Below are 24,496 nucleotides of genomic sequence, written 5' to 3'. Positions count from 1 at the left end.
AGCACCTGCGGGGTTTCTGCGCTCGTCAACATCAGCAGCATCATCATCATTCATTCCACATCGTTATCAGCAGCTATACCAACAACCTTCAATTCATCTTGTGAAAATCTTCTAATCCGGAAACAGCCTGATTACAGGAGCTTAGCGAGAGTTATTCGAAATGGTTCCTCGCTCCCAAAGCTGGTTCTGTCCATGCTCGTGCATAACAGGGTCGTCCGACTCCGAGCAAGAACACCAGCAGCAGCAGCCCAACACCAACAGACCTCCCCCTACCGGCCAGTACAATGGGCACGAGATGAGTCGTCCTCATACTGGGGGTCGAAAGTACATGAATGGCGTGTATTATCCCAGTTGGCTCGTGTACAAGGGCAAGACGCCGGCTACTCTTGAGTTTGACAACATTACACATGTCTTTTACGCTTTCATTGGGTGAGACTGGTCCATAAAAGAAAAAGAGAGAGAGAGAGGGCATTCGACACAAGGAGTAGAAGCTAACAATTACAATCAGCGTCAACGAAGATGGCTCTCTTCGGGTATGCCGTTCGACTATTCGCCCCTGTCTAGACATCACCTGGCTGACGCTGATGCAGTGGATCGATGAATATGCCGACGTAGTGAAAGACGTCGACGGAGAAAAGGGCGCTCTGGCCGCCCTGGCACAGCTCAGACGCAACCATCCAAGGCTGAAAACCATAGTGTCCATCGGAGGAGGAACTGCTAGCAAGGAGTTTCCCGCGCTGGCTGCCAGCTCCCGTGCGCGCGAGACGTTCGCCAAGCAAGCCCGCGAGTTTTGTGATCGTCACGGACTCGATGGCATTGATAGTATGCATCTCATTTTTAGCATGGAAATGGTATAATTGCTTACGACTTACAGTTGACTGGGAGCATCCAAAGAATCCGGAGCAGGGTCGTGATTACGTGAAGCTCCTCGAAGAGTGTCGCAGAGCTCTTCCGGAGCCAAACTATCTCATTACCACTGCTCTTCCCATAGGACAATATATTCTCAAACACATCGATCTGGATGCTGTGTCACGAATCGTCGACTACGTCAATCTCATGGCATACGACTTCACCGGCCCCTGGACCAAAGTATGTGGCAACCATGCACAACTCCGCTCCCCCGGAACCCGCCTGCAGTCTACGAACCCAGAACTCCAGGCGTGCGCTACAGACGGCGTCGACTACATGCTCTCCAGAGGCTTCCCCGCCCGAAAGATTGTCCTCGGGATTCCTGCCTACGCACGATACTTTCCTCGTGCAGACGGACCTGGATGTTCCACGGAGAGGGCGGGCGAGATGGACTACTGCGATATACCGGATGAGTGGGTAAAGGAGGCCGTGGTGGATGAGGGGGCCGTGGCAGCGTGGTATGTGGATGCGAACGGGGACAAGGGGTTTCTGACGTTTGACGTGCCGAGGACGGTGCATATGAAGGCGAGGTTCGCGGTGCAGAGGGGGCTTGGGGGTTTGTTTTACTGGACGGGGACGGGGGATAAGGGGGATGGGCTGAGTTTGGTGGCTGCTGGGAGGAGGGGGCTCGAATCGCCGTGAGAGATGGGGTGGGATCTGGGAGTTGCTGTGTGTTTGTGGCTGTGATGTGGTCTGTGAAGGCTGAGGTTTGCTGCGCCTTGGAGAGGCTGGTTGGTGTGATGATGCACTCAGGGGGGGATTTTGTATGTGTTTGGCCGAGATCGAGCTGTAGCAAAAGCCTCTCAAACATAGCCACAGAATAGATCAAGAGACATCGACATTCTTCTCTCCGACAAAGGGATATCCGAGGTGGCACATTAGACTTTCCAGATGTCCTATTAATATAGCTTGGCGGAGGGGTAGCGCATTCTTACCTTAAATTTAACCGTAAATCAAGGCTTGTTTTCGTCCCTCTCTTCGCATCGCTTGGCGACTTCAAACGATGGTCTGTCTACACGTGAAGCCTGATGATGTCATTAACAGGCAAGCCGCGACTTGCTCGTTGCGACTCCGGTCTGGCTTTGACGGCAAATGCTCGCTTGCGAATCGCCTTTGGCCACCTCTGTCAACGGCAAACATCAACTTTGCCTTTCATGGCAGCAGAGATGGAGATGATTGGAGGGCTGGAGCATTGTTTGGGTACTGTACTGAACCAGAAGCATATCGTTAGGTAGGTAGGCGACGTGGATGTAAAAGTGCTGGCGCACAGATTCTGCTAGAACGTTGCACGCCAAGAGCGAATACGTCATTGCTTGCCCTGATTCATGCAGATCGATCTGATACATAAGACAGTTGGGAAGGAAGGCGAGGCACTCAACTGCCCTCGTTTTTCATATTCCCATATAGTACCTGACATAAGATATCATCCTTTACCTCTTCTCTTCGGACATCCTGATCTCTACTACTATTGATATCACAACTATAACAAGCCTCTGTAGGTCGACCTGCAAGAAAGGATCAGACCGAAACGGCATCAGTATCTGACCTTGAGCAACAGTCTGCACTCCGAACACACCCTCCAAACAAAACACAATCACAACCATGGGTCTGTTTTGGTCAAAACAATTCGGTGGCCGCCACTTTGGCACGAGCGTGCACGCCGACCGCCATGGAGTCCGTCGCGGGCCGTGGAGGTTTTCGCTGGGCAAATACAGCTGCTTCAAGAGTGGATGAGCGAGCACAAGGTTCACGGTGCTTACGCGAGAGGATGAAAGGATCATGGAGAATGAGAGACTGGGCATTGGTCCCAAGGTTTAATATGGTGGATTCCTCTTGAGGAGCTCCGAAATTGCTTCGTCTGCCCACGTTATTGCCTACACACTTCTAATAGAACGAATGAAACACGATTCCAACATCTCCTCAGCTGATATCGACCTGTCCCAGAAGCGACGCAATATCGTCAACATCAGCGTCAGTGTTCGAACCATGCAGAGACCGAACCTCCCACAGCGTCATCCGAGCCGAAGCAGTCAGCGAATCGTCCACCTTGGCACTGGGCACGGCCTTCTTGCTGACAAGGTCAAACGCTTCCTTGCGGACCCTCTCCAGCAGTCGATCCACCATGACCTGTCTGTTGGCAATCTCCATCTGCCCCTGATACGGAAACACGTCGGGGACGCGCCAGCTGGAATAGAGGTTTCCGTGGGAAATGCGGTGCCCGACGTTCAGCCTGTGTTCTTGAAAGTAATAATCGCACAATTTGCACGTCGGCTTGCTGCTGCCGATGTATCTGTAATCGTTGAAGAAGCTCACGAGGGCAGTTCTGCTCTGCTTCGAGATCCAGTCCAGCAAGAGAACCTCTGCGTGAACGGTTGGCCTGAATGTTCTTCTGCCGTACTCCTGTTTGATACGATCGTCGAGGTCGAATGCTTGAAGGTCTTGAACAAACTGCTTAAAGATCTTCATCACTTTTTCTTTCCGCGTCATACGGCCGACGATGCCTTCGGCGGAAAGGCTCTTGTTGCGGATCGGTTTCGGTATCGGACGACTGGACGACAGAAAGGAGACGGTTGCGTTCTGGAAGAGGTTGGGCCATCTTTCTTTAGCCAGCAAAAAGAACTGCACCGACTGCTGGTAGGCGAGGATGCGTCTCATGGTGTGGAGGAGGTCGGCCCAGCATTCCATGCTCCTGTATCCTGCGATGCGATCTTCCTGGGCGCGGCTTTCGATGATCGCGCCTACTTGGGAGCGATCGATGCGGATGAGGAGCTGCACCGTTGTCTCGCATTTGTGAATGTCTGAGGAAGCAGGCAAGGTTAGGCTCTGTAAGCGGTTCGGGCGTGGGAAGACATACACTCCGATGGCGCATCCCTGTCAACTGAACCAGCCTCTGGAATATCGAGAATGTTCTCTAGCTGTTCTGCAATCATATCGTCTGCACTCATTACTGATGGTTAGCCAGCCTGAATGGCCATACACACAATGCACAATGTACAGGTCTTTGTCACGTACTCTCGTGTGTCACATCTGACAGGCACTTCTCAAGGCACAACGCCGCTTGGGCTCGAAGCTCCCGCAGATAAAACGAAACACGGGGCCGGTTAAATAGCAAAACGTGGTACAGCAGCGAATGCCTCGCCTCATGCTGATTTGCCCGCCCCTCAGGCGCCTGGCCGACCTTGCGAAGGAGCGTCCTCACATAGGTTGCCGTGCTTTGCAGCTGGCTGTCGGTTTGCCTGTTCACGGCAAAGACGTAGTGGGCGCGTTGGGGATGGGCTTCGTTTCGGAGGACGACGAATGATGTGACGGTCTCGCCGCCCTTTTCTCTGTCACAGACGTGGCCCAGCTTGTTGACGAAGGCGCAGAAGAGCTGCGTGGGGTCTTGGACGTCGATTTCCGGCTCGGGGGGCCGTGGCTTGGCGGTGTTGCGGACGGCATCGACGAGGGCTACGAGGAGGATGATGGGCTCGAAGAACTTGTGGACGACGCGAGAGCCCAGGGGAATTGGTTCTTGAGTGGTGTGGTCTATGGGCCGCGAGGCATCTATGGTGTTGATAGTAGACATGGTCATTCTGGTGATGTTGAATTGCTGAGTCTCAAAGGCTATTGTGAACTGCTTCTAGTGTTTGACTCGTTCTGAGGAATCTCATCTGTTATTTATACAACACAGCCTCAAAATGTCGTGATGGTGTCATTAACATTGATGACTCCTCCGCACAGCACTCAGCAGGATACATGAGGCCCAGACGCATGCAACCTCTTGTACAAGACCTACCTCTCCCACACACACACAGCGGCCTCTCGCATGAAATTCCACGTCAAATGAGCCATTCAGATCATGCAGCTGCAGGCGCCTTATCGTTCGAGGCCTGCTACTGCCAGAGGCCAGCGTCACGCTGCACTGTCCTCATGCAAGTTGCTCCAATCAGAGGCTGCATCACGCTGCAACACGCCCAGCGTAATGCTGTGTTGGCACGCCCAAACGCGGTTGCCGACCTCAGCCTCGTGCGGGGAGGACCGTGGTCCGCGTCCCAAGTTTGCTCGCGATAGTCGCGACTCTATGGGCTTCTGGGGCCTTGAGCGTCGTTGAGAATGAAGATAAATATATAAATATAACCCGTGCTGCCTGGGACCAGAACTCTTTCTCTCCCCTTTCTTTCCTTAGGGGCCGCCGCCCGGGCATTTGTTCCTCTTTTGGGAGCCCTTCGAGGTCCGCATGCGTCTCTCTGTTCGAGGCTTCGCAGCAACTCAGTGTAAGCACTCTTGAGTATCCATGGTTATATAGGGGATAACTGATGCGTATCACAGCTTCACATGCCACGCGAAAAGTATCGGAAGTTGCGCAGCCGCGCAATGGAGCAGGAAGCATGTGCTGAACCTGCAGACTTGCCTGCGCTTGACTCCTTCAATGATGCCGATCTATGCATGATGGACGTGCCCGATGCACTATCATGGAATCAGCAAGATGATGATGCGGTCTTGCTATTAGAGAATGAAGCATTGGATACATTCCTCTGGACCACTGGCCAGGATGCCATCACTCCCCTGGGTCAAGATGAAGAATGCCTCGGCTTGGCTCCCAATCTCCAACTGACTTGGGGCAACAACAACATTGCCGGCTTCAGCCTTCCAATGGACTTGAACAACACCCATTTCTCCGAGACTGCATCTCCGATGTCTCAGACGGATAGTCTTGGCCTCACAGACCTTTCTCTCTCCCCCGACAGTCTCAACTCGCCGATTTAGTCGGCTCGTCAGCCATATGGGTTCGGCCTCGATCCCCAGCTCGCTGGGTTGGCTGAGCCTTATGCGGGACTGTTCGAAGGCAGCGGTTTGTCTGTTGACGAGGCGATAGACTATAGTGCGACGGATGAGGAGGTCAAACAACACTTTACAAATCTGATCAATTACATGAACATGAATAACTTGTCGGTCAACGACTTGATGATGGAAAACAATATCACGACAGAATCTACACTACACGTTACAAACTATACAACAAACTTCGAGTTTACAGAAGCCTTTACACCAGTCAAGGCAACTGATGATACACACATCTTGACAACCAGCAAGACACTAGACGATCTCACTGAGACAGGACATATCACAGCACAATGGCCCATGACGGACCACTTGATGGGTACGAACCCAGTTCAAGTCCCTTACAACGCAGCTACGGGATCTGCGCCAATGCCATTCGACCCCAACAACAGCAGTATTGACGAGGACTTGGAAAGCTCTCCCACTTCCAGCCTTCAAGACGAGTCGCATGTACTGGGTCCTGACGGTGAGCATTCCTGTCCACTGCACGTATGCGATCAACTCCTGACCTGGCCTCAGGGAAGAGCAAGCCTGGCTACAAGTGGTGCTGCGGCCGGTGGCGTAAGAACGACAGCAACTTCAAGTGAGCAGCAGCCCTTCCAAACCCAGCAGATGTTCTCCATACAAGAACTGAATTGCCATGTATTTCACAGGAAGCATCTGCAAAGACACGATCCGCAGCTACTATGCGAGGCAGAACATCCGGAGGAAAAGCTCTGCTTCGAGGTATTTGCGGATGACAAGGGGCGGAATAGGCACTATTGGGTGTCCCACAAGGATTACGCCAAAAAGCAGAATATTCCGGAGACGGACTGTTGCTGTGAGCACTGCAAGAAGACATTTAGTAGGAAGGACAATCTGAAGAGGCATCTCGACAGGTTTGCGAAGTGCCGCGAAGCGGTTGAGCGGATGAGAAGGACGGGTCGTGGTTCTTGATGGTCGGGAGGCTTCATTTAAGGTAGCGTATTTGCATCAGTTCGTGATCATTAGCTCTTTCTTGTCAGCCTTTTACATAAAGCCGCACGAGGCAATCATTCGATTTGATCGAAGATTCTCTTGATCCCGAGTTTTGGAGCAAGTCGGCATTGGTCGGAAAGATGCATAATGTCGATAAAGTGATAAATATGTGTCAACTGTAAATATGCGTTTATCCATCAACGCCCAGTGCGCCTTCAGTAGTTCGTGAATCACGGCAATGCATCAGTTTCATACACTCCCTCAAATCACTTTGCCTACATGCTCATACCTCGATTGATACCTCTTCCTAATATATCTGGAAGATAGCTCGCGTTCGAAATTATCCTCTCGTTTTCCACTTGCAATTGCCCAACTTACTCATCACAGCTCCTCAGGCAATCCATCACATGCCGCCATGGCCGTCCTGACTTTCACCCTCAGTGAAGAGGGTGTCACGGCCTTTCGAGACGCCCTCAACTGCCTTAGCAAATTCAGCGAAGATGTATCCATTGAAGCGCGGAAAGACACTGTGAGACTGCATTCCATGATGATTTATACCAGCTGCTGATTAGTCCTCCAGTTCTTCCTCTCTACCATGAACACCTCCAAATCAGCCTACGCGAGCTTCCGGTTCGCGACCAACCGCTTCTTTGGGCGCTACCAGTATCATGGCTCTGGGCAGTTTCAGGAGAAATTCTTCTGTTCCATGTACATAAGAGTGAGACGCCCTCTACTCGATGATGTGCTACCTCCGTCATGTGGCTAATGCGCCTTCATTCTAGGGCTTGGCCTCTCTCTTCCGCAGCAGATCTGGCGTGGAATCACGAGGAGACGTGGACAAGCAGGCCATCATCGACCGCTGCGACGTTGCCATAGAAGACGGGCAGGGCGTTAAGAGTCGCTTCATTGCCCGGATAACCTTTCGAAACGGACTGACAGCCACGCATCGACTCCCCTTTGAAGTCACCATGCCCGTACACGCCAAGTTCAACAGACAGGAGGCTCTCTATCACTGGAGCATATCTTCAAGGACGCTGAAGCAGTTGGTGGACCACTTTGGGCCTGGGACCGAGTACCTGGACATCAACACCGATGGCGACCATGTCAACTTCACCTGCTTCAGCGAGAAGACCATCAGCGATGATGGTACGAGGGCCGTCTCCACTCATTTAGAAACGAGCTAACTTGATGAATAGCGGTCCTTAAGAAACCCTTGCATACTTCGATTGCGGTTGAAACAGACGAGTTTGACGACATCGACGTGGAAGACAAGCTTCAGATCGTCGTCTCCATCAAAGACGTCCGCGCAATCACACAGCATGCCGCCATCACCGGCAACGCCATTGCCGCCCGCTATTCCCTCCCTGCACGACCGATGCAGTTTTCCTACGCCAGCGATGCCATCTCCTGCGAGTTTCTCATCATGACAGTAGGAGAACGAGGAGGCAACCCCTCACAGAGGACCAAAAAGGTTCGAAAGGGGGCTGCGGCCAAGAACACCAACACTATCAACGCTGCCGTGCCGCGCTTAGAAGAGACCTCTCGCCGCACAAGCGCAGCGCCTTCACAAACCACGTCCGAGGCTCAACGGCAACAGGCGACTACGCCTTCGATGCCCCCGCCGCCGTCATCGTCACGCCAGCCACCGAATCCGACGCCACGACTGAGCGCTGCTAGAGCCAGCGCTTCGCGCATCGGCGCGTTCGATTTCCGGCCCTCACAGAGACCGCCGCCACCTACACTCAGGTCGGAGAGTCTGTTTGTCGAAGACGAGGCGTGGGAGCCAGTTAGGGATGAGGATGAGGATGGTGATGAGGATGCCCGATTGGAGTGGGACCACAGCGTCGACCCTGTAAGTCGCCCCCCCTTTGTAAATCGTGGCTATGCTCGGAAACTGACTTGGATAGACGAATCCATCTGTTACACGTATGAGCCGTGAGCCGCCAGATAATGCTGGACGCAGTGGATATGGGCCAGCAGAGGAACCCGAGTCAGCAGCAGCAGAGTCGACATATCTAGATCCGACTCAAAGACTATCCGATGTCCAGGGCCTAGCCTTGTTCCCCGACTAGTCTGATGGAGACTCTGTCGAACAAGGGGTGATTCAGCGGGATGTAATGCATATCCAGCTAGTGGCACAACCAGCGCCTATGTTGTCTATCTTGCTTCCAGCGGGAATGAGCTTTGACGACGCAATCACGTTCCATCTGCCCTTGACGTCGTTATTGTCCACCTGTGGTCCGCAGTTACCGTGCTCTCCCCAGCCCCATGCTATAACGTCCCCGTCCACTGTGAGTGCGACGACGTGTTCGCTGCCAATGGCCATCTTATCAATAGGGGGGAGATTTGGCGGAGGAAGCTGGCCATGGTCATCTCGGCCCCACGCTGTCAAGCTTCCATCTTCACCCATGATGTAGACGTCTCCCCAGCTCGCCCCGACGTCTTTCCAAGCTGGGGCAGTTGAAGGGGCCTGCGATACTAGGCCCCATTTATCTGAGCCCAACACTTGCAGGTTCCCGCTCCCTGACTCTCCAAAGATGCACGTAGCTTCTTTAGCGCAGACAGCTCTGACGGCCTTGAACTTGATGCCCTCGATCTTGCGGGGCGCAAAGACAACCGCGGCGGGCTCGCCAATCTGCGACTTGCGACAATTTCCCCAACCGTAGACATCGCCATTGTCAAGCACAGCAACGACGTGTCCCATGCACGCAGACAAGTCCACAATCTCCGTGCCAGGAGGAGGGAAGTCCGTGATCCTCGTTGCCGAAGGCGTCCGCACAATCAGTTCACCCAAACCCAGCTCCCCCTTTTGTCCAATCCCAAAGGCAAACACCTTTGTTCTCTTCCCGCACTCATCCCTGGACACAATAATAGAAGCCTCCCAGGTAGCCGCCACCAGCGCAATCTCTCCCACCTGCTGCTGCTGCTGCTCATTCTCCTGCTCGTCCTTTACCAGCCTTGCCTCCAAAAACACGGGAATGTTTGGATACGGACGCAGACCGCAGGCTCCGCTGGCTGGATCCCCGCTCCAGTAGAGCTTGCCTGCTTCCGTGAGGAGGAGCGTGTGGTTTCCGCCGGCGGCGACTTTGACGATGCGCGATGGGGGCTGCTGGTCTGGGTGGAAGACGGCGGGTTTGGGGACTGAGACGTCTTCTTTGTGGGTGATGCCGAGTTGGCCGGAGCCGTTGGAGCCGATGGCGTAGATGGCGTCCATTTCTGTAGTGACAGGGACGGTAAATGGTCTAAAAATAAGTGAAGGGGGGTCGATGAAGATGAAGCTCTGATGTTGAGCTTGATGAGCTTGAGTGAATCTCAAAAGCTCGGATACCTGCATGACTCCATCCGCAACTTCTGGACCAAACGATGTCGGATTATCCGGCCAATCAGCCCCACTCGTTCCCGCTTATTCAGCCTTTTTTTTTTTTTTTTCCACCACCCACATATAACTTCAACTTCGTCCCTCGAACTAAATTTTCTCTCTTCTTTTTTTCCCATCCCACAACCCAACCTTGATCTTCTTTGCCTCGTCCTTTCGCGAGGACGAAGGAGGAACTCAAGCGATTGCTCGGGCCACGGACGTTGCAGAAGCCTCTGCTGAGCATTGTCCGGTTGAGCGCTTAGCATAGCAGGGCACAATGGCTTCCGCGCAGACCAGCCACGTCCCGGCGGGAATGGAAAACTTCACCGTCGGGCTGATTGGCATGGGCGACATGGGCCGGATGTACGCCGAGAAGCTGTCGGAAGCTGGCTGGAGGTGAGTATGTCGGCAATCTTCATTTGCTCATGGGGATGCTGTCCCACCTCTGGCGACTCTTTTGCAGGTAAGCATTTCTTTTTTTTTTCTCTTTTGCCTCGTTTGCTTGTTTCACGACGCCCTTCTTCCTTTTTTTTCATGATGACCAGAGCGCATTTGGCTCGAGTATTGCACAGGGACGCCTGTCCCACCGTTCCGGTGATCAGAATCGGACCTGTGCTTTCAGTGATGAAAATGCTAGCTACCTTACTTTTTACTTGTCTGAAAAGAATTACCCCCCCAATCTCTTGTTTTTACCCTTCGACAAGCTCAACTGTGAAACAAAGAAGCTAACTGTCGAAAAGATGTAGAACCTCGCACTTGGTGCTTCCACTTCACGTAGACGTTGCCTTTCCTCCAGGAATGCAGAGGGGAAAAAAAAAAAAGAAGAAAAGAACCGAGTAAAATCTAACTGCAAGCTTAGAATCCTGGCGTGCGACAGAGAAGATAGATACGATAGCCTTAAAGAGAAATACAATGGCAAAGTACGCACTTTACGCTGCCTCTTCCATTCTTTTCCCCGCTTGCAATGATCACTCTCCTTCTCATTCTTCCCATCGTGACAAACAAACCTCGGATGCTGAAGCCTGCTCTCTCCGTCTAGAAGAACATTGAGATTCTCCGCAACGGCCACCTCGTGTCCCGCGCAAGCGACTACATCATTTACTCGGTGGAAGCCGCCATTATAGACCGCGTGATTGCTCAATACGGACCGTGTATGCCTCTCATCATCACCTCTCTGCGTACGCATCACAGCTGACGCCATCTCCCTCTCAAGCAACCAAAATGGGCGCCATCGTCGGCGGCCAAACATCCTGCAAGTCCCCCGAAATCGCCGCCTTCGAAGCCCACCTCCCCTCGGACGTCTTCATCGTCTCCTGCCACTCCCTCCACGGCCCCGGCGTCGACCCGCAGAACCAGCCCCTGGTCCTCATCCAGCACCGCGCCCCCGATTCCGCCCTGCAAAAGGTCGAAACCGTCCTCAGCTGCCTGAAGTCGAAATACGTCCACCTGACGGCCAAGGAGCACGACCGCATCACCGCCGACACCCAGGCCGTCACCCACGCCGCCTTCCTCTCCATGGGCAAAGCCTGGCACGCAAACACCCAGTACCCCTGGGAACTCAGCCGCTACGTCGGCGGCATCGAAAACGTAAAGATGAACATCATGCTGCGCATCTACTCGCAGAAGTGGCACGTCTACGCCGGCCTCGCCATCCTCAACCCCGAGGCCCGCCAGCAGGTCGCCCAGTACGCCCGCTCCGTCACCGAGCTCTACAAGCTCATGCTCGAGGGCGACCTCGCCGGCCTCACCGCCCGCATCTACGCCGCCCGCGACAAGGTCTTTGGGCCCTCGACAAACGCCTGGGCCTCGAGACCGCTCCTCGAGCCAGACATCCTCTCCTCCTTCTCCCTCGGCACGCCTACCCCCGAGACGCCCGCCAGGCCAAACAACCACCTCTCCCTCCTCGCAATGGTCGACTGCTGGGCCGCCCTCGCCATCGTCCCCTACGACCACATGCTCTGCAGCACGCCCCTCTTCCGCCTGCGCCTCGGCGTCACCGAGCACCTCTTCCGCAACACCGACATGCTCGACGAGGCACTCCGCACCGCCGTCGACGACAAGCGCTACCGCAGCGACGACCTCGAGTTCACCTTTGCCGCCAGGGGCTGGGCCGAGTGCGTCTCCCTCGGCCACTTTGAGACGTGGGAGAAGCGCTTCGTCAGCACCCAGGAGTTTTTCCAGCCGCGCTTTGCGGACGCGAAAAAGGTCGGCGATGAGATGATGAAGAAGGTGCAGGCGAGCATGGACGAGGCTTTGAAGCTGGGGAAGGAGTGACGTGGAGTGAGAGGGTGAGCGGTGGGATGAACGGAACAAGGGGCGATTATAAGGGGGGCTATATACATTTCGGTGCTTTTTGTCTTTTTTTTTCGTTCTGGCGTTCAACAGAGGGTTCATAGAATCCATTCGGGCAATCTTTTGTATTCAGTTCAATCACCTTGCGGAAGCTGTATGTGCAAACCCACATAGCATGAAACGGAACTTTATTGAGTGCGGATGCGTGGGCTATAACTCCCAATCTAGGTCCAAGCAGCGACTGGGGGAGGGTAGTCTCGATCCCGCAAACATCTCTCGCTAACCCATCAATACCACATGCCTCAAACAACGAAACGCTATCAAAGTAACACGTATCGAGCACAGACGAGAAGGAAAAGCTATCAGCTCAGGCCTGCGTAATGACATCCGGAACTCCCAGTTCGACGCTCTCTTCGAGCATGGCGACCCCGTGGGGCACTTTGAGGGGGGACGCGGGAAAGCTGTGGTCCGATAAAGGAGTAGTTGACCAGGGCGTTGCATCGGAAGGGGACTCGTCGATGCTCTGCTCGCGACGATGGCCCGCAGTGGCGTTCTCCGTCGTCTGCGGAATAGCCAAGTCGGAGAGCGGTGCGCCATTGTGGCTCAAAGGAGCCCTCTTCAAGGGCGTATCACTGCCGCCATGTTAGCCAGTTTGATACCACTAACGATCTGGTGCTTCACTGGTCATAGATCCTCATTACTCACATTACACCACCAAGCCCAGACATGTCACTGGCTGGCGAAGGCGGAGGCGTCCATTGCCGGGGAACAAAGGTGCTGGTTGCAGCAGCATCGGCAATGACTCCCAGGTTCTCGCAGCCAGGAGAGTACTTCAAGTATCCAGAGGCGATGCTGGACGTTGTCGGCGTCAATGTCCAATCAAAGTCGGCATCGTACTCTTCCACCTCAGCATCCCCCCCCTGCCGTGTCCACAAAAGCCGTCCGCGATTGATCTGGGTATCAAGCATATCAATGACACTCATCGTCGATGCGGGCGAGTCGTGAGCCGAGCTGGTGGGAGATGGCTGAGGCTATCACCACAGTATACCGCGCTTAGTTTTGTTCCTGTGACGCGTTGAATCATCGTCCAAGCTACTTACCAGGGGAACTGGACGGCAGCCTATGTTCTGGAGCACGTTGGCATCTACAACAGGCCGCTGGCCAAGAAGATGGAAGCTGAAGCCTGCTACTGCGGTCGGAGGCACTTCGCCATTGGCAACGGCGTTGAGGCTCAAAAACGCACGGTCTGCACAGCCGGGTCGACAGTTTTGGCATACGCGATACTGGCATTCTTCTTGTGGTGTGCACAACCACGGCTTCTGGAGCCCAATGCTGCACGAGGCACTGTCGATCCCATAGGGCTGAGCGAGGCGGCTGAGTATGGCGGCGCTGTTCTTACGGACTTTGTCTTGTTGGATGATGAGCTGGACCTACAGTATCTGTCAGTGCCCGACTCCCGTCCTCGAGTGGCTGATACGTACATTCTCACGCTGTCTGAGTATGTGAGCCACCTGATCCGGCCGGTATTGAGCCAGCTGCTCCTGGTTGATCTCCGAGAGGAAACTGAGACGGTCCTCGCGAGCAGCGGCGCTTCCTTTCCGAATGCCCATCAATGGCGCCAACTCGCAGCCGACCTGGTCCATGCTGATCTATTTCAGTCACCGTTAGCATCCCATCTCGTGTGTCCGGTCAGCTCGAAGGCCAGGATCCGTTGCCATCGTCGTTGCCATACAAACTCTCCTCTCGCCACGGCGTGTTCGATCAAGTCCTCCCGGTCCTGCGTGCACTGGTACAGCCACCCGGACGGCCCAGGATAGTGGCAGTGGGAGCAGAGGAGGCTCGAACTGTAGATCCTCGTCATAGTGGCGTGGGTGCACTGCGGCTCGAAGATTGGGCGCCTGTGCAAGCCCGGAGGAGGACGGTGATACATGACGGATAGATGCTCTTTGGTTTCTTGTTTGTGGTTCGGTCAAACGGTGGCACGTCGAGCCATTGAGCAAAGCCGTCAAGTCGAGAAACTGTCACTTCCAAACGAGGGCGAAGATGCCTCGGGAGGGGGAGAGAATCCGTAGCCGCTGAAAGCCCTAACAATGCTTGGCGAAGAATGATGGCGGGAATCTAGGACAATGTAGAGGCGGTGCAGATATTCGGCTGTTGAAGATTGTAGCAGATGATGAAAAGTGCAGAGTCTTGGGTTCCTGCCCTTTGCCAGATGACGCAAGCTTTGTAGTGAATAAGGCGAAGGAAACGAGGAAAGTCGCTGGCAGTTGCTGCAGGCGCGTGACTGCCTGCCAGTGCCAAACTCTGGCGAACAGCGGCCATGGCAGCGCTGAGCGTCCACTGAATGCCGCTGTCCCGTCTATTGTCTGATGGGCTTCGAAAGCTTAGGGTGAGTTGTAGATTTGTGTTGGTATCAATATCAAGGGGTCAGAGATATGCTTGTTGTCCATGATGCACGAAGCATCCGGCCTCGGAAGCCGTCCAGCATAAGGAGGTGCGAAACTTCAGGGCCAAGAATATGCGAGGCCAGTTACACCATATATTTACTTGTCTGCTCCAGAACCGAGATACCGCGCCAGGACATAAGAGCTCCCATATACTTCACAGCGTCATCAGGGTTGATCCCGTTGGTGGTGACCAATACAGATGGGGAGCCGTAGACTGCAAAAAAACACTTAATAGAAAGACGTACCTAGGTAAAATCAGACCATTATTCCTTGCCGGCCAGACAGAATGGCTCTGTATCCTGATGGACTGCTGCATGAGGAGGAATTGCATATGGAGACCTCGGAGAGGAAGGAATGTCGTCCTCGATGTAACCTTGAACAGACTTGGTCCGACTCCTGTAACCGCTCAAACCTGGGCCCTCCTGAGCATGAAGAAGAATGCCAACAGGCCCCGATCAAGAGACAAGTGTTGCTTGTCATATCTGACTTCAGGAGCAAGCTAAAGAGTCGTGCTTCAGTCGCCATTTGATCCACATATCCGTACAAAAGATTCCACGCTCCACAAGATGTTTGCGTATCCGACCTGATCAAAGTAATAGCGTAACATCAACGCAGATTGCCCTAAGCTAATCCACCGCCATCTCCAAAAGAAATCGGACAGTCGTACACCAGTACGGTCGTGCTTTATGAAGCTTCGGCTAGAACTGCGTCACGGGGATGACCCCTCATTGCCGTCTCAAAGATGGCCATCCTGACCTCCACCAGAGAACGTCTACAATTCTTGTAGACATCATTGAAGCTTTGGCCGTCCGTTCACTTCTTCATAGCCTTCAGGTCTGCCGGGACTGCCATGAGGTAGTGAGGGAGGGTCTGTCTGCCGGCAGAGCTCCGTTCAGATTGGATTGTGAAGGGATTTCCTTTCCACGAGAAGGTCTCGAGTTGCCCTTTAGTATTCATATGCCTGTGTAGGTCTCTCCTGACCTGCGTGACAAATTCTGGGCCAGTGATGTCCATGCTCGTCCTTGTTGTCCGTAGTGCTCGTCGCTGTCGGTCTGATACCCCAGCCTCTCATGTATCGAATCCTAAACAATGCCGTCTTTTTGGAGTCAGTTCCTGACATAACATATCCTTGTCGCCATGAATCTATGCTGCCCAGTTTCCTGCTTACCTGCTCCCATTCATGCTCGGTACCGATCTTTCGTGCTGTTCGTCTCGTTGTTGCGTCGCTCTCTCAAGGTGGATGATGACGACTGAGTATCGTCTTTTGAATGCTGTCATGTCAGGAAAGAGTCGCTGGATTGCTGGATGCCTTAGGTACCTACCTTATGCTGGTCTGCGGCAAGTCACTTCCTTCCGTTCAGACGGCCCAAAATCAAGGTTCCTATTGACACAACGACCTCCTTCCACAAAGGAAATTCCAACCGCTCGAGGGTCAGCTTCTTCGCCAGCCTCAGCTTGTCCCATTGACGAGAGACATCGCGAGATTGACTCAATCGACATGTGTCGCAGTACTTGATACCCCAACGAAGCACCACTGCATTGCTTGCATCACCGAGACAGAATATCGTCCAATAAAGCATCGGAATGTTGGGCTTCCAGTTTGCTATCGGCCGGCCGCATTACCTCACCTGCTAGGCCCAATAGGAGCCCGCACGAGGGTCTCGCTCGAGAAACAAACAAACAAGCAAACCTCGGTCAGTGCTACGCTACATCGTGCCTCGTTCTCCATAACCCGTTCATTACTGCAGAAAGCTTACGGCATCAGCCATGCCGCGACCCGGCCAGACAAAGGTGCGTACGAGTAAGAACGAGGCGAAGGGCCTGTGCGTTCATCAAGGTACAAATTACGGATTACGATGACAGGCAGGCAAGCAGAGCTGATCGGAGGCGTTCGGGCAGTCCAGGTCGGTCATCTCTCATCTGCACCATGCACGACACGCGCGTGGCCACGGCAGAGCGGACAAGAGGGACGGGACAGGCATCGTGGCGCGTCCAATCTCGGACCCCCAGCCTCTTCAGCAGGGACGCTTGAAATTGAAACGCGGTCAGCCTTTGCTGGTTGCTGTGGAGAAAGAGATGGACCATGGGCTCGACTGATGATGAACCCGAGCTTCGAGCAGAGCAGAGCAGAACCAGCCGGCGCCATCGATAAACCGCCAAAGCGCGCGCACGCCAGCCAATGGCGACGCACACCCCTGTCAGCAACCAAAACATCAGCAGCTTGCTGTGCTTGTCTGCTTGACCTCGACCTCGACCGACCGATAGCCCTTGACCTTGCTTCTCATCATCTCCAACCCCTGCCGCGCCGTGCATCGCGGGCCTCCTAGCCTCGACCCAACACTCCAATCGCCAGCCCGCAGCCGCCCACATTTCGCCCACAGTCGCCCACTTTCAGCCAGCTCGAGGCCACACCAGCAGACGAAAGAGAGTCGCCGGCCGACGCTGGAAGTGGCCGCTGCCCGATCGTGCGACCCCATCCGTCCCTCCATCCATCCATTTCCCCAGCCCTTTGCTTTTATTTTTTGATTTGTTTTTTTTTTTTTTCTCACGGCAGCTCCAGCTCCAGCTCAGCCCGGCCCAGGATGAGCTTGCTTGCAGGCTGCGCAAAAATGGAGCCGCCCTCGCAGACGCGTTGCTTGATTCGACCCTCGCCCACCCGCCCGAGGCCCAAAACAGATACAAGTTTATTGGGTGCCATCGGCTGGATTACAAGGAATACGGGGGGACGGTTCGCTGATGCTCAGGTACGAAGCTCTGGTTGAAGCTCATCAGAGGCTGCCGCTGCCCGAGGAAGGCCATAGAGGTACCTTGGCTGCAGCAGTACTCGACCCGTTGCCCGTCTGTACTTGACTCTTGGCTGCGGCCAGCGTCTGTGCCTCTGCGTGACAAGCATCGTCCAAGTATCATCGTCGTGCAACAGCGTACCCGTTGGTGTGCCTGTACGGAGTGCGAGTACCTTAACCTGACCTGCCTCGCTGCTCAGGTCCCAGACAGGTACGAGGTACCGGCCGTCATCCTTCCCGCCCAGCCTCTCGCAAATCTCGTCCGCCTTTCTTCGCTCTTCTCTGCAGTCTCACTCCCTCGTCTACTCTCCCTCCCTTCCTCCCACTCCCTTCGGGGCCGCTGAGAAGAAACAAACCAACAGAGTCGCCGGCAGAGACTGAACTGTCGTCGTTGCCCCAGGATCTCCATATCAGAACGTCGAGCTCTTGCAAAGACGCTGCTTGACCCGGTAAGTCTGGCCCTGGAGCCGCCTTTTCCTCGTGTTTGCTGCTCGCTCGTCGTCCCTGTCTGCCCTGTCCTGTCACTCCCGCAGCCTCCCCTCAGGTTCAGGGCCACTTTGTCTTCCCACGCCGTCATCTTTGCGGGCTGCCTGCCAGGCGACGCGACGCTGTCCAACAAGCCGAGAGACAAAGAGCAAGGGCAGCGTCCAATGGCCAAGGGCCCCCGAACCGATGCGCCGAACCCTCTCGACTCCCCTTTGCCGAGGCAGCAGGTCCCAAAAAAGTGTATGCTTGCATGCTGGAGAGCTGGATCAGCAGCAGCGGACTCCTCCAGACAGTGTCCAGGGGGGTTGGGCGACCCACTCGGCGCATCAAGGCTCAGTCTATGTCTCGCCGTGTAAACAAATCCATTGGCCGGGCCCTGTCACCACGACAGCCTCAGTTGCTCCCCAATCTCTCCGCCGCCCAAAGCGTTTGCATCTGCTAATCATCCCGCCGTCGCGTCGTTGGACAGCCAGACCCTCTCTGCCCGTCTCATGACGACGCTCTATCCCTGACCTGCCCCACGAGAGCAAAGAGCTGCACGTCGATTGATTCCGCAATACCATCTCGAGCCGCTGTCGCTGTCGCTGTCGCCGCTGCTGCTGCTGCTGCCGCCGTTCGTCCCCGTCGTCGTCGCAGCCGCCACGACCCACGCCATCACGATCACGACCACGACCACGACCGCCCGCCCATAGCGACACCGCCGCGAAACCAACGAGCACCATGTCGGTCAAGTTCGAGCGGGACACGGTCCGGACCATCCAGGATTCGGCCTCAAAGGCTCTTGAGCAGGCCGCCAACGACCATGGCGCCGTGGTCCAGCGCTCCATCAAGACCGTGACCGAGAAGACCGTCGACGGCGTTGCCAGCGCCGCTGCCGAGCGCGCCGCCGCTCTCGCTGAAGGTCCCGGCCCGATCAAGAGGGCGTTTGAAGGCGCGCCGCCTCTTCCCGGCACCAGTGGAAAGCACCCCATTGCCGAGACCATTGGCACGGCATTGACCGGAGGAAAGGGCATGGCCGGCACCAAGGGCTACCTGGCGGTATGTTGAAAACCTCTGCGCGCAATTACTGGATGGAGGGAGGAATATGGCAATTGCAAGAGTTCAAGAGGTGAAAGGTTGGAATTAGGTTTGGCTAACTGCGGGCTTGCCGCCACTCCCTCTCTTAGGCCTACATCAAGGAGCTCGAGTCGAATCCTCTGCGCACCAAGATGCTTACGGCCGGAACCCTCGCCGGCGCCCAGGAGTTCCTCGCCTCGTGGCTGGCCAAGGACCGCAACAAGCATGGCAACTACTTCACCTCGCGCGTGCCCAAGATGGCCGCCTACGGTGCCTTGGTCAGCGCTCCCCTGGGCCACTTCCTCATCTGGCTGCTCCAGAAGCTCTTCAAGGGCCGCGTCAGTCTCCGGGCCAAGATTATCCAGATTGTGGTCAGCAACCTTGTGGTATGTGCTTCCTTTTTCTTCTGGTCAATTCGCTTATCCATGTGCAAAATTGTACTCTCATTTCTCGAGTTGGAGACGCCTCCTCCAATTACGATAAGCGAATTACTTGACACAACTCCTTCATGACATCATCTTATACTGACTCGTCATTGCAGATTGCGCCCATCCAGAACAGCATCTACCTGGTGGCCATGGCCCTCATTGCCGGCGCCCGAACCTTCCACCAGGTTCGCGCAACCGTCAAGGTCGGCTTCTGGAGAGTCATGCGCATCTCGTGGCTCACGTCCCCCATCTGCCTGGCCTTTGCCCAGCAGTTCCTCCCTGACGAGCTCTGGGTCCCCTTCTTCAACTTGGTCTCCTTTGTCATTGGCACTTACATCAACACCCTCACCAAGAAGAAGCGCCTCGCGGCCCTGCGCAAGAAGCACTACGGCGACAGCCGCGAGAACCGCCCGCCGCCGCAGATGGGTCGTCCCGGCCCCGAGGACTATCCTCCCCCTCCCCACATGGGACCCAACCCCAACCTGGGCGGACGCGACGGACTACGTGACGGACGTGACCCCCGCGACCCTCGCGACCCTCGCGACCTCCGTGACCCCCGCGAACCCAGCATGGCAAGCCACAACCCCAACTACTAAGGACAAACTGGGACCTCGAGGCCTACAATGATACCCTGGCGGCGGACATGCGCTGGAGTACTCTCCCCTTCCAAAGCAGCCAGGTAGTTTGAAGAGACAAAACCGCAATCTGGAGGGGGATCGGAGAGGTAAGTTTACTTATTGCCCTGCAGCGATATCTAGCAAAGGATGCGAGACGGAGAGAAAGAAGAGGGAGCACCTAAACCTTTCTTTGACCGAGGAAAGAAAAGGTTGCCGATGGGAGCTTTGGTTATATGTTTTTTGACGGATACTCCATTTCTTTTTTTGTGTTTCTCCAAGGCTCTCCATGTGACAAATGAATGCTCCTTTGTTCTTCTCTTGTCTCTTCTGAAGGAGGGAGGAATATGGTGGAAATGAAATTCTGGGAGGCATTTGAGTCGTATGAGGGACGGAGGCTATTCAAGGGGGGAGGGCAAATGCGATGTTTGTTTAAGTAATGACTGTTTTCTTTGGTTAGATGCTCCCTGTATAAATGATTTGGATACTTTGACGTTGCGGCTTTCCTCTTGTTGGCTGCGAACTATTGTCCTCTGGGCTGGAATTGTCGCCATGTTGCTCGGTTGAGTCTCTCGGTGGACCAGGTTCCGCCGTTGTGACTGGATTGGCCGTGATATCCGTGTATTGGGGATTGGCATGTTCGTGAATCTCAGCAGAGATGGTCTCCGTGGCTTGGAGATGATGAGGCCGTTCATGATTGTTGACGGCTCCAGATGGCACGTTTGCTGGCTGCGGTGCCGAGGATAGACAGATGAGCATGTCTGTATCGTCAAGGCAGAGTCCAAGTTGCTCCTTCGTTTGAGATGATCCTTCCGCATGTCCCTTTGCTGGAGACATGAGTTGACTCTGCTCGGCGTCTCAAGAGCACTAATGCATTGGAGACCAGCTCATCATCTTGTCGTAAGAAATTGTCGTAAGAAGATGTTAACGACTCGTGCCGCCTCAAACACCAGCCTCGCCATCATGTCCAGCATCCCCCATGACGCCCGGATTCCAATACTCGACCTCGTCCCCCGTCTGCCCATCCACCCACAGCATGCCCCCGGCCACCAAATCGTCCAGCGCGGTCCTGCACCTGGCCGTCTCCCACCCGAGGTTGTCCCGCAGCAAGCTCACGCTGACGTAGCCCAGCACCTGCGCGGCCTCGACGACGGCGGCCTGGTCGGTGCTCAGCTCGCGCGGGACGCTGCGGACGTACTCCTTGCGGCCGACGACGACGACGGCGTAGCTGCCGAGCGGCGCGAGCGTCTCGACGGCGCGGCGCACGTCGTCGTCGCTGATGGAGTCGGCGCCCTCCATGCGGCCGCGGGAGACGCGTTCGCGGAGGTCGGCCAGGGCAATGAGGCCGCCGTTTTCGGCGCGCGTGGCGCCGCAGACTTCAACGACGCGGACGGCGAGCTCAAAGTAGAAGTCGTTGACTGTGCGGCCTAGCAGCTGCGCCCAGACGGAGTTGCCGCGGCTGTTGCTGGAGGAGGATGAGGAGGAGGAGGAGGCGAGGGGGTCGACGCCGATGGCGGAGCACATGCGCGCGAATTGGGCGCGGAAGGACGGGTCGGAGCGAATGTCCTTTGCGTGCGTGGCGGCGAACTGCTGGAGGAGGGAGCGGAAGACGGCGAGCTGGGTTTCGAGGGCCTGGGCGTTGGTGGCGCGGAGGGAGGACCCGTGGGAGGCGAATTGGCGGGAGGTGAGGCGGGAGCGGTCGAAGGCGGCGATGCCGACGCCTTTGCGGGACATGGTGGTGGTGGTGATTGTGAAATGTGATGATGGTAATGGAGTTGTGGGTTGAGGTGGGTGATGGAGGAGTTTATGCGTATAGAGTTGAAGATAGCGGCGGATGAGATCAAGTAAGAGCTCCTTGCGGTGATCTTTTCTTGTTTATTGATGGTTTCAGGAGAAGCAGAATGAGGAGAGGTTGAGAGGTTGAGAGGTTGAAGAAGAGAGAAAGGGTGACGCTGAGGGTTGAAGTTGCACGTCGTTTCCGATAGGAGGAGGGGCGGCTGTCAGCGGGGCTGCCAAGGCGGCAAGGTGCCGAGAGGCTCAAAGTACAGGTACGTACATACAACTGCTGGCGGACATGAAGTGCAGATGATGCTTGATCATCGGCCATGGTAGATTGATTCAGTAGTAGAGAATATTCTCCTGTGAGACTTCCTGGCTTGGCAGATATTGAGATCAATTAGATGACGGGTGTTGTTGAATGGTGATCTGGCTGAGGCTCAGCTGTGATGCCATTTGGGCTCAAAGTCATGGGAAGCATCCGTGACGGGGCAACCAAAAAAAAAAAAAAAAAAAAAAAAAAAAAAAAAAAAAAGAAAAAAAAAGAAATGCTGCCCAATGACGAGGTTCAACTGAAAAAAAGCGGCAGAACAACATATTGAAGAAGGAATATCAATCCCTAGGTATCCATTTGAGGCTCCTCAATGAGGAGCATTCTATCTCATTCGCCAGGATATCGTTCAAGGTGCCGGGTAGCACCTCGCCGTCCCACGTAATCAAGTGCAACAGAAATCGAGCTGGCAGAGATAAAACAGAGTTCATCAGAATCAACCCCATCAAATTGGGCCAGAGCTCTTCGATAGCCATTCAAGCGCAGAGTTACCAGCCGTTGCCATCCCTATCCTTTGCCTCGTCATCCCATACGTAGTGGCCGTCAATTTAACCCTCTATCCCAGCGTTCGTCAAACCCGTCGGAAAAAATTCAGTCGTAAAGATCCCCTGATCGTCCCAAATTGCCCGTTCCTTCAGCAAACGGAAGTCTAGTTTCTATCCTCAAGCAAAACAAAACAAGACAAGATATGAAAAGGAAAAAGAGAGAAGGTCGTGACACGTTCGATATGCCCGCTGAACATTCCCCTTACTGCGTGGCGCACTGTGTTTGGCCCTCGCCCTCGTCGTCGTCCTCCCATTCGTTGGCGAATCGGGGATCACCTTGGTCAGCACCCATCTGCCACAGGAGGTTAGCATCTCTCGTTCTTTGAGACTTAATGAACCGAATATAGCCAATGCTTACCTCTTCAATGTCGGCGCCATCCTCGTATTCCACCTCGTCAACCTCTTCAGAGGCCTCTACAGCCGGCAGCGGGGGCGGCAGCATCTTGGCCAGCGCCTCGTACGCAGAGTCATCCTTCAGCCAGCCATCCTCGGGGAATTCGACCTTGACCATGAGATACAAATCTCCCCTGGCGTCTCCTCTCTTCAGGGGCATACCCTCGCCAGGGACCTTGATGCAGTCACCCGGCCTCAGGATCTTGCCCCGTGGCCGGTTGATCTGGATGCCTCGGCCGTCGAGGTGCTTGAGCACCACCCGGTTGAACCCAGTCAGGGCTTCGCTCAGCGACACCGTCAGCTCGGCGGACAAGTCGTTTCCGAGTCTGTTGAAGACGTCGTGGGGTTCTTCGACCAGGGTAAAGACGATGTCGCCGGGTATCTGGTCCGGGTACTGGTCCGCCTCTCCCTCCAAGACAATGCGCTCGCCCTGCATCGATCCTCGGGGGATGTAAATCTCCAGCGCCTTCTTCTCCTGCGTCGTCCGCTTGCCCTTGCACTTCTTGCACCTGTCCTTCTCCTTATAGACCTTGCCGGACCCCGAGCAGTGGTCGCAGAGAACGGTCTCGCGTCGCATCATGCCGGGGCCAATCTGGCGGATGGCCTCAACCAAGCCATGGCCCCTGCAGCGCTCACACGAGGCAGGCTTGGCCTTCTCCTTGCCGCCGGAGCCCTTGCAGGTGCCGCAGACGACCTGCTTGTTCGCGGAGAACTTGACAGTCTTGCCCTTGTATAGCTCCTCGAGCGTGACCTTGTATTCCTGCTCCTCGTCTGGGCCCTTCCGCGGCCTCATGGGCCCAGGACCGCCGGGGCCACCGGGACCGCCCATGTTGAACCCGAACATCTGAGAGAGGATGTCGTTAAGATCGACCTCGGGGCCGCCGGGGCCTCCTCTGCCGTCAAAGGCCGCCATGCCATGCGTGTCGTAGAGGTGGCGCTTGTCTTCATCGCTGAGGATTTCGTAGGCTCTGCTGGCCTCTTTGAACTTGGCCTCTGACTCTTCGCGCTGCTCCTCGGGGACTTTGTCGGGGTGATATTTCAGCGCGGCCTGCCGTTGTTAGCTTGTGCGCAGATGATGGGATCCGGCGTCCGTCTGACGTACCTTGCGATAGGCCTTTTTGATCTGGTCGGGCGTTGCTGTTCTCTCGATTTCAAGGATCTCTGGACGTGATAATATTAGACAAAACTGCTGCAGACAAGTGGGAAAAGGATGCAGGATCAATCAAGTAGAAAGCAGGATGCTTCCCAACAGCCTCATACATACCATAGAGATCGACTTCCGCTTCGGAAGCCATGTTGA

The 24,496-nt window shown here is 55.1% G+C and overlaps 12 protein-coding genes across 12 annotated transcripts; 5 read left to right on the top strand and 7 right to left on the bottom strand.

Annotated features, from left to right (window-relative positions):
• Positions 1–160: 160 nt before the first annotated feature.
• CCMA1212_001535 (Endochitinase 1) lies at positions 161–1,551 on the top strand (the record flags this gene model as incomplete). Its single annotated transcript, XM_073698957.1, has 3 exons — positions 161–429; positions 509–822; positions 875–1,551. The coding sequence occupies 3 exons, from the start codon at positions 161–163 to the stop codon at positions 1,549–1,551; spliced, it is 1,260 nt and encodes a 419-aa protein (XP_073562002.1).
• Positions 1,552–2,829: 1,278 nt separating this feature from the next.
• CCMA1212_001534 (uncharacterized protein) lies at positions 2,830–4,480 on the bottom strand (the record flags this gene model as incomplete). The annotated part of the gene is made up of 3 exons (XM_073698956.1): positions 2,830–3,732; positions 3,789–3,856; positions 3,922–4,480. The coding sequence occupies 3 exons, from the start codon at positions 4,478–4,480 to the stop codon at positions 2,830–2,832; spliced, it is 1,530 nt and encodes a 509-aa protein (XP_073562003.1).
• Positions 4,481–5,223: 743 nt separating this feature from the next.
• Positions 5,224–8,759, top strand: CCMA1212_001533 (DNA repair protein rad9; the record flags this gene model as incomplete). The annotated part of the gene is made up of 8 exons (XM_073698955.1): positions 5,224–5,654; positions 5,739–6,196; positions 6,250–6,313; positions 7,075–7,216; positions 7,268–7,405; positions 7,470–7,833; positions 7,884–8,539; positions 8,595–8,759. 8 exons carry the CDS (start codon positions 5,224–5,226, stop codon positions 8,757–8,759), a joined length of 2,418 nt encoding a protein of 805 aa, XP_073561998.1.
• A 32-nt stretch (positions 8,760–8,791) lies between these two features.
• On the bottom strand, positions 8,792–9,901 carry CCMA1212_001532 (uncharacterized protein; the record flags this gene model as incomplete). The annotated part of the gene is made up of 1 exon (XM_073698954.1): positions 8,792–9,901. One exon carries the CDS (start codon positions 9,899–9,901, stop codon positions 8,792–8,794), a length of 1,110 nt encoding a protein of 369 aa, XP_073562078.1.
• A 421-nt stretch (positions 9,902–10,322) lies between these two features.
• On the top strand, positions 10,323–12,319 carry CCMA1212_001531 (putative prephenate dehydrogenase [NADP]; the record flags this gene model as incomplete). Its single annotated transcript, XM_073698953.1, has 4 exons — positions 10,323–10,441; positions 10,905–10,965; positions 11,085–11,196; positions 11,259–12,319. The coding sequence occupies 4 exons, from the start codon at positions 10,323–10,325 to the stop codon at positions 12,317–12,319; spliced, it is 1,353 nt and encodes a 450-aa protein (XP_073561999.1).
• Positions 12,320–12,704: 385 nt separating this feature from the next.
• On the bottom strand, positions 12,705–14,267 carry CCMA1212_001530 (uncharacterized protein; the record flags this gene model as incomplete). The annotated part of the gene is made up of 5 exons (XM_073698952.1): positions 12,705–12,969; positions 13,043–13,368; positions 13,438–13,767; positions 13,819–13,986; positions 14,070–14,267. The coding sequence occupies 5 exons, from the start codon at positions 14,265–14,267 to the stop codon at positions 12,705–12,707; spliced, it is 1,287 nt and encodes a 428-aa protein (XP_073562000.1).
• A 2,284-nt stretch (positions 14,268–16,551) lies between these two features.
• On the top strand, positions 16,552–17,111 carry CCMA1212_001529 (uncharacterized protein; the record flags this gene model as incomplete). Its single annotated transcript, XM_073698951.1, has 2 exons — positions 16,552–16,607; positions 16,652–17,111. The coding sequence occupies 2 exons, from the start codon at positions 16,552–16,554 to the stop codon at positions 17,109–17,111; spliced, it is 516 nt and encodes a 171-aa protein (XP_073562511.1).
• A 1,029-nt stretch (positions 17,112–18,140) lies between these two features.
• Positions 18,141–18,380, bottom strand: CCMA1212_001528 (uncharacterized protein; the record flags this gene model as incomplete). The annotated part of the gene is made up of 1 exon (XM_073698950.1): positions 18,141–18,380. The coding sequence occupies one exon, from the start codon at positions 18,378–18,380 to the stop codon at positions 18,141–18,143; it is 240 nt and encodes a 79-aa protein (XP_073562510.1).
• An 11-nt stretch (positions 18,381–18,391) lies between these two features.
• On the bottom strand, positions 18,392–18,616 carry CCMA1212_001527 (uncharacterized protein; the record flags this gene model as incomplete). Its single annotated transcript, XM_073698949.1, has 1 exon — positions 18,392–18,616. The coding sequence occupies one exon, from the start codon at positions 18,614–18,616 to the stop codon at positions 18,392–18,394; it is 225 nt and encodes a 74-aa protein (XP_073562509.1).
• Positions 18,617–18,773: 157 nt separating this feature from the next.
• CCMA1212_001526 (PXMP2/4 family protein 3) lies at positions 18,774–20,133 on the top strand (the record flags this gene model as incomplete). Its single annotated transcript, XM_073698948.1, has 3 exons — positions 18,774–19,091; positions 19,220–19,495; positions 19,651–20,133. The coding sequence occupies 3 exons, from the start codon at positions 18,774–18,776 to the stop codon at positions 20,131–20,133; spliced, it is 1,077 nt and encodes a 358-aa protein (XP_073562508.1).
• A 960-nt stretch (positions 20,134–21,093) lies between these two features.
• Positions 21,094–21,885, bottom strand: CCMA1212_001525 (Vacuolar-sorting protein SNF8; the record flags this gene model as incomplete). The annotated part of the gene is made up of 1 exon (XM_073698947.1): positions 21,094–21,885. One exon carries the CDS (start codon positions 21,883–21,885, stop codon positions 21,094–21,096), a length of 792 nt encoding a protein of 263 aa, XP_073562507.1.
• Positions 21,886–23,005: 1,120 nt separating this feature from the next.
• On the bottom strand, positions 23,006–24,491 carry CCMA1212_001524 (DnaJ-like protein; the record flags this gene model as incomplete). Its single annotated transcript, XM_073698946.1, has 4 exons — positions 23,006–23,095; positions 23,162–24,244; positions 24,299–24,357; positions 24,461–24,491. The coding sequence occupies 4 exons, from the start codon at positions 24,489–24,491 to the stop codon at positions 23,006–23,008; spliced, it is 1,263 nt and encodes a 420-aa protein (XP_073562506.1).
• Between the last annotated feature and the right edge of the window lie 5 nt (positions 24,492–24,496).

This window comes from Trichoderma ghanense (assembly GCF_004382785.1).
Source record: "Trichoderma ghanense strain CCMA-1212 chromosome Unknown scaffold_1, whole genome shotgun sequence".
NCBI classification, from domain to species: domain Eukaryota; kingdom Fungi; phylum Ascomycota; class Sordariomycetes; order Hypocreales; family Hypocreaceae; genus Trichoderma; species Trichoderma ghanense.
Note: the sequence above shows the minus strand (reverse complement) of the source record. Positions and strands in the feature narration are given on the sequence as shown.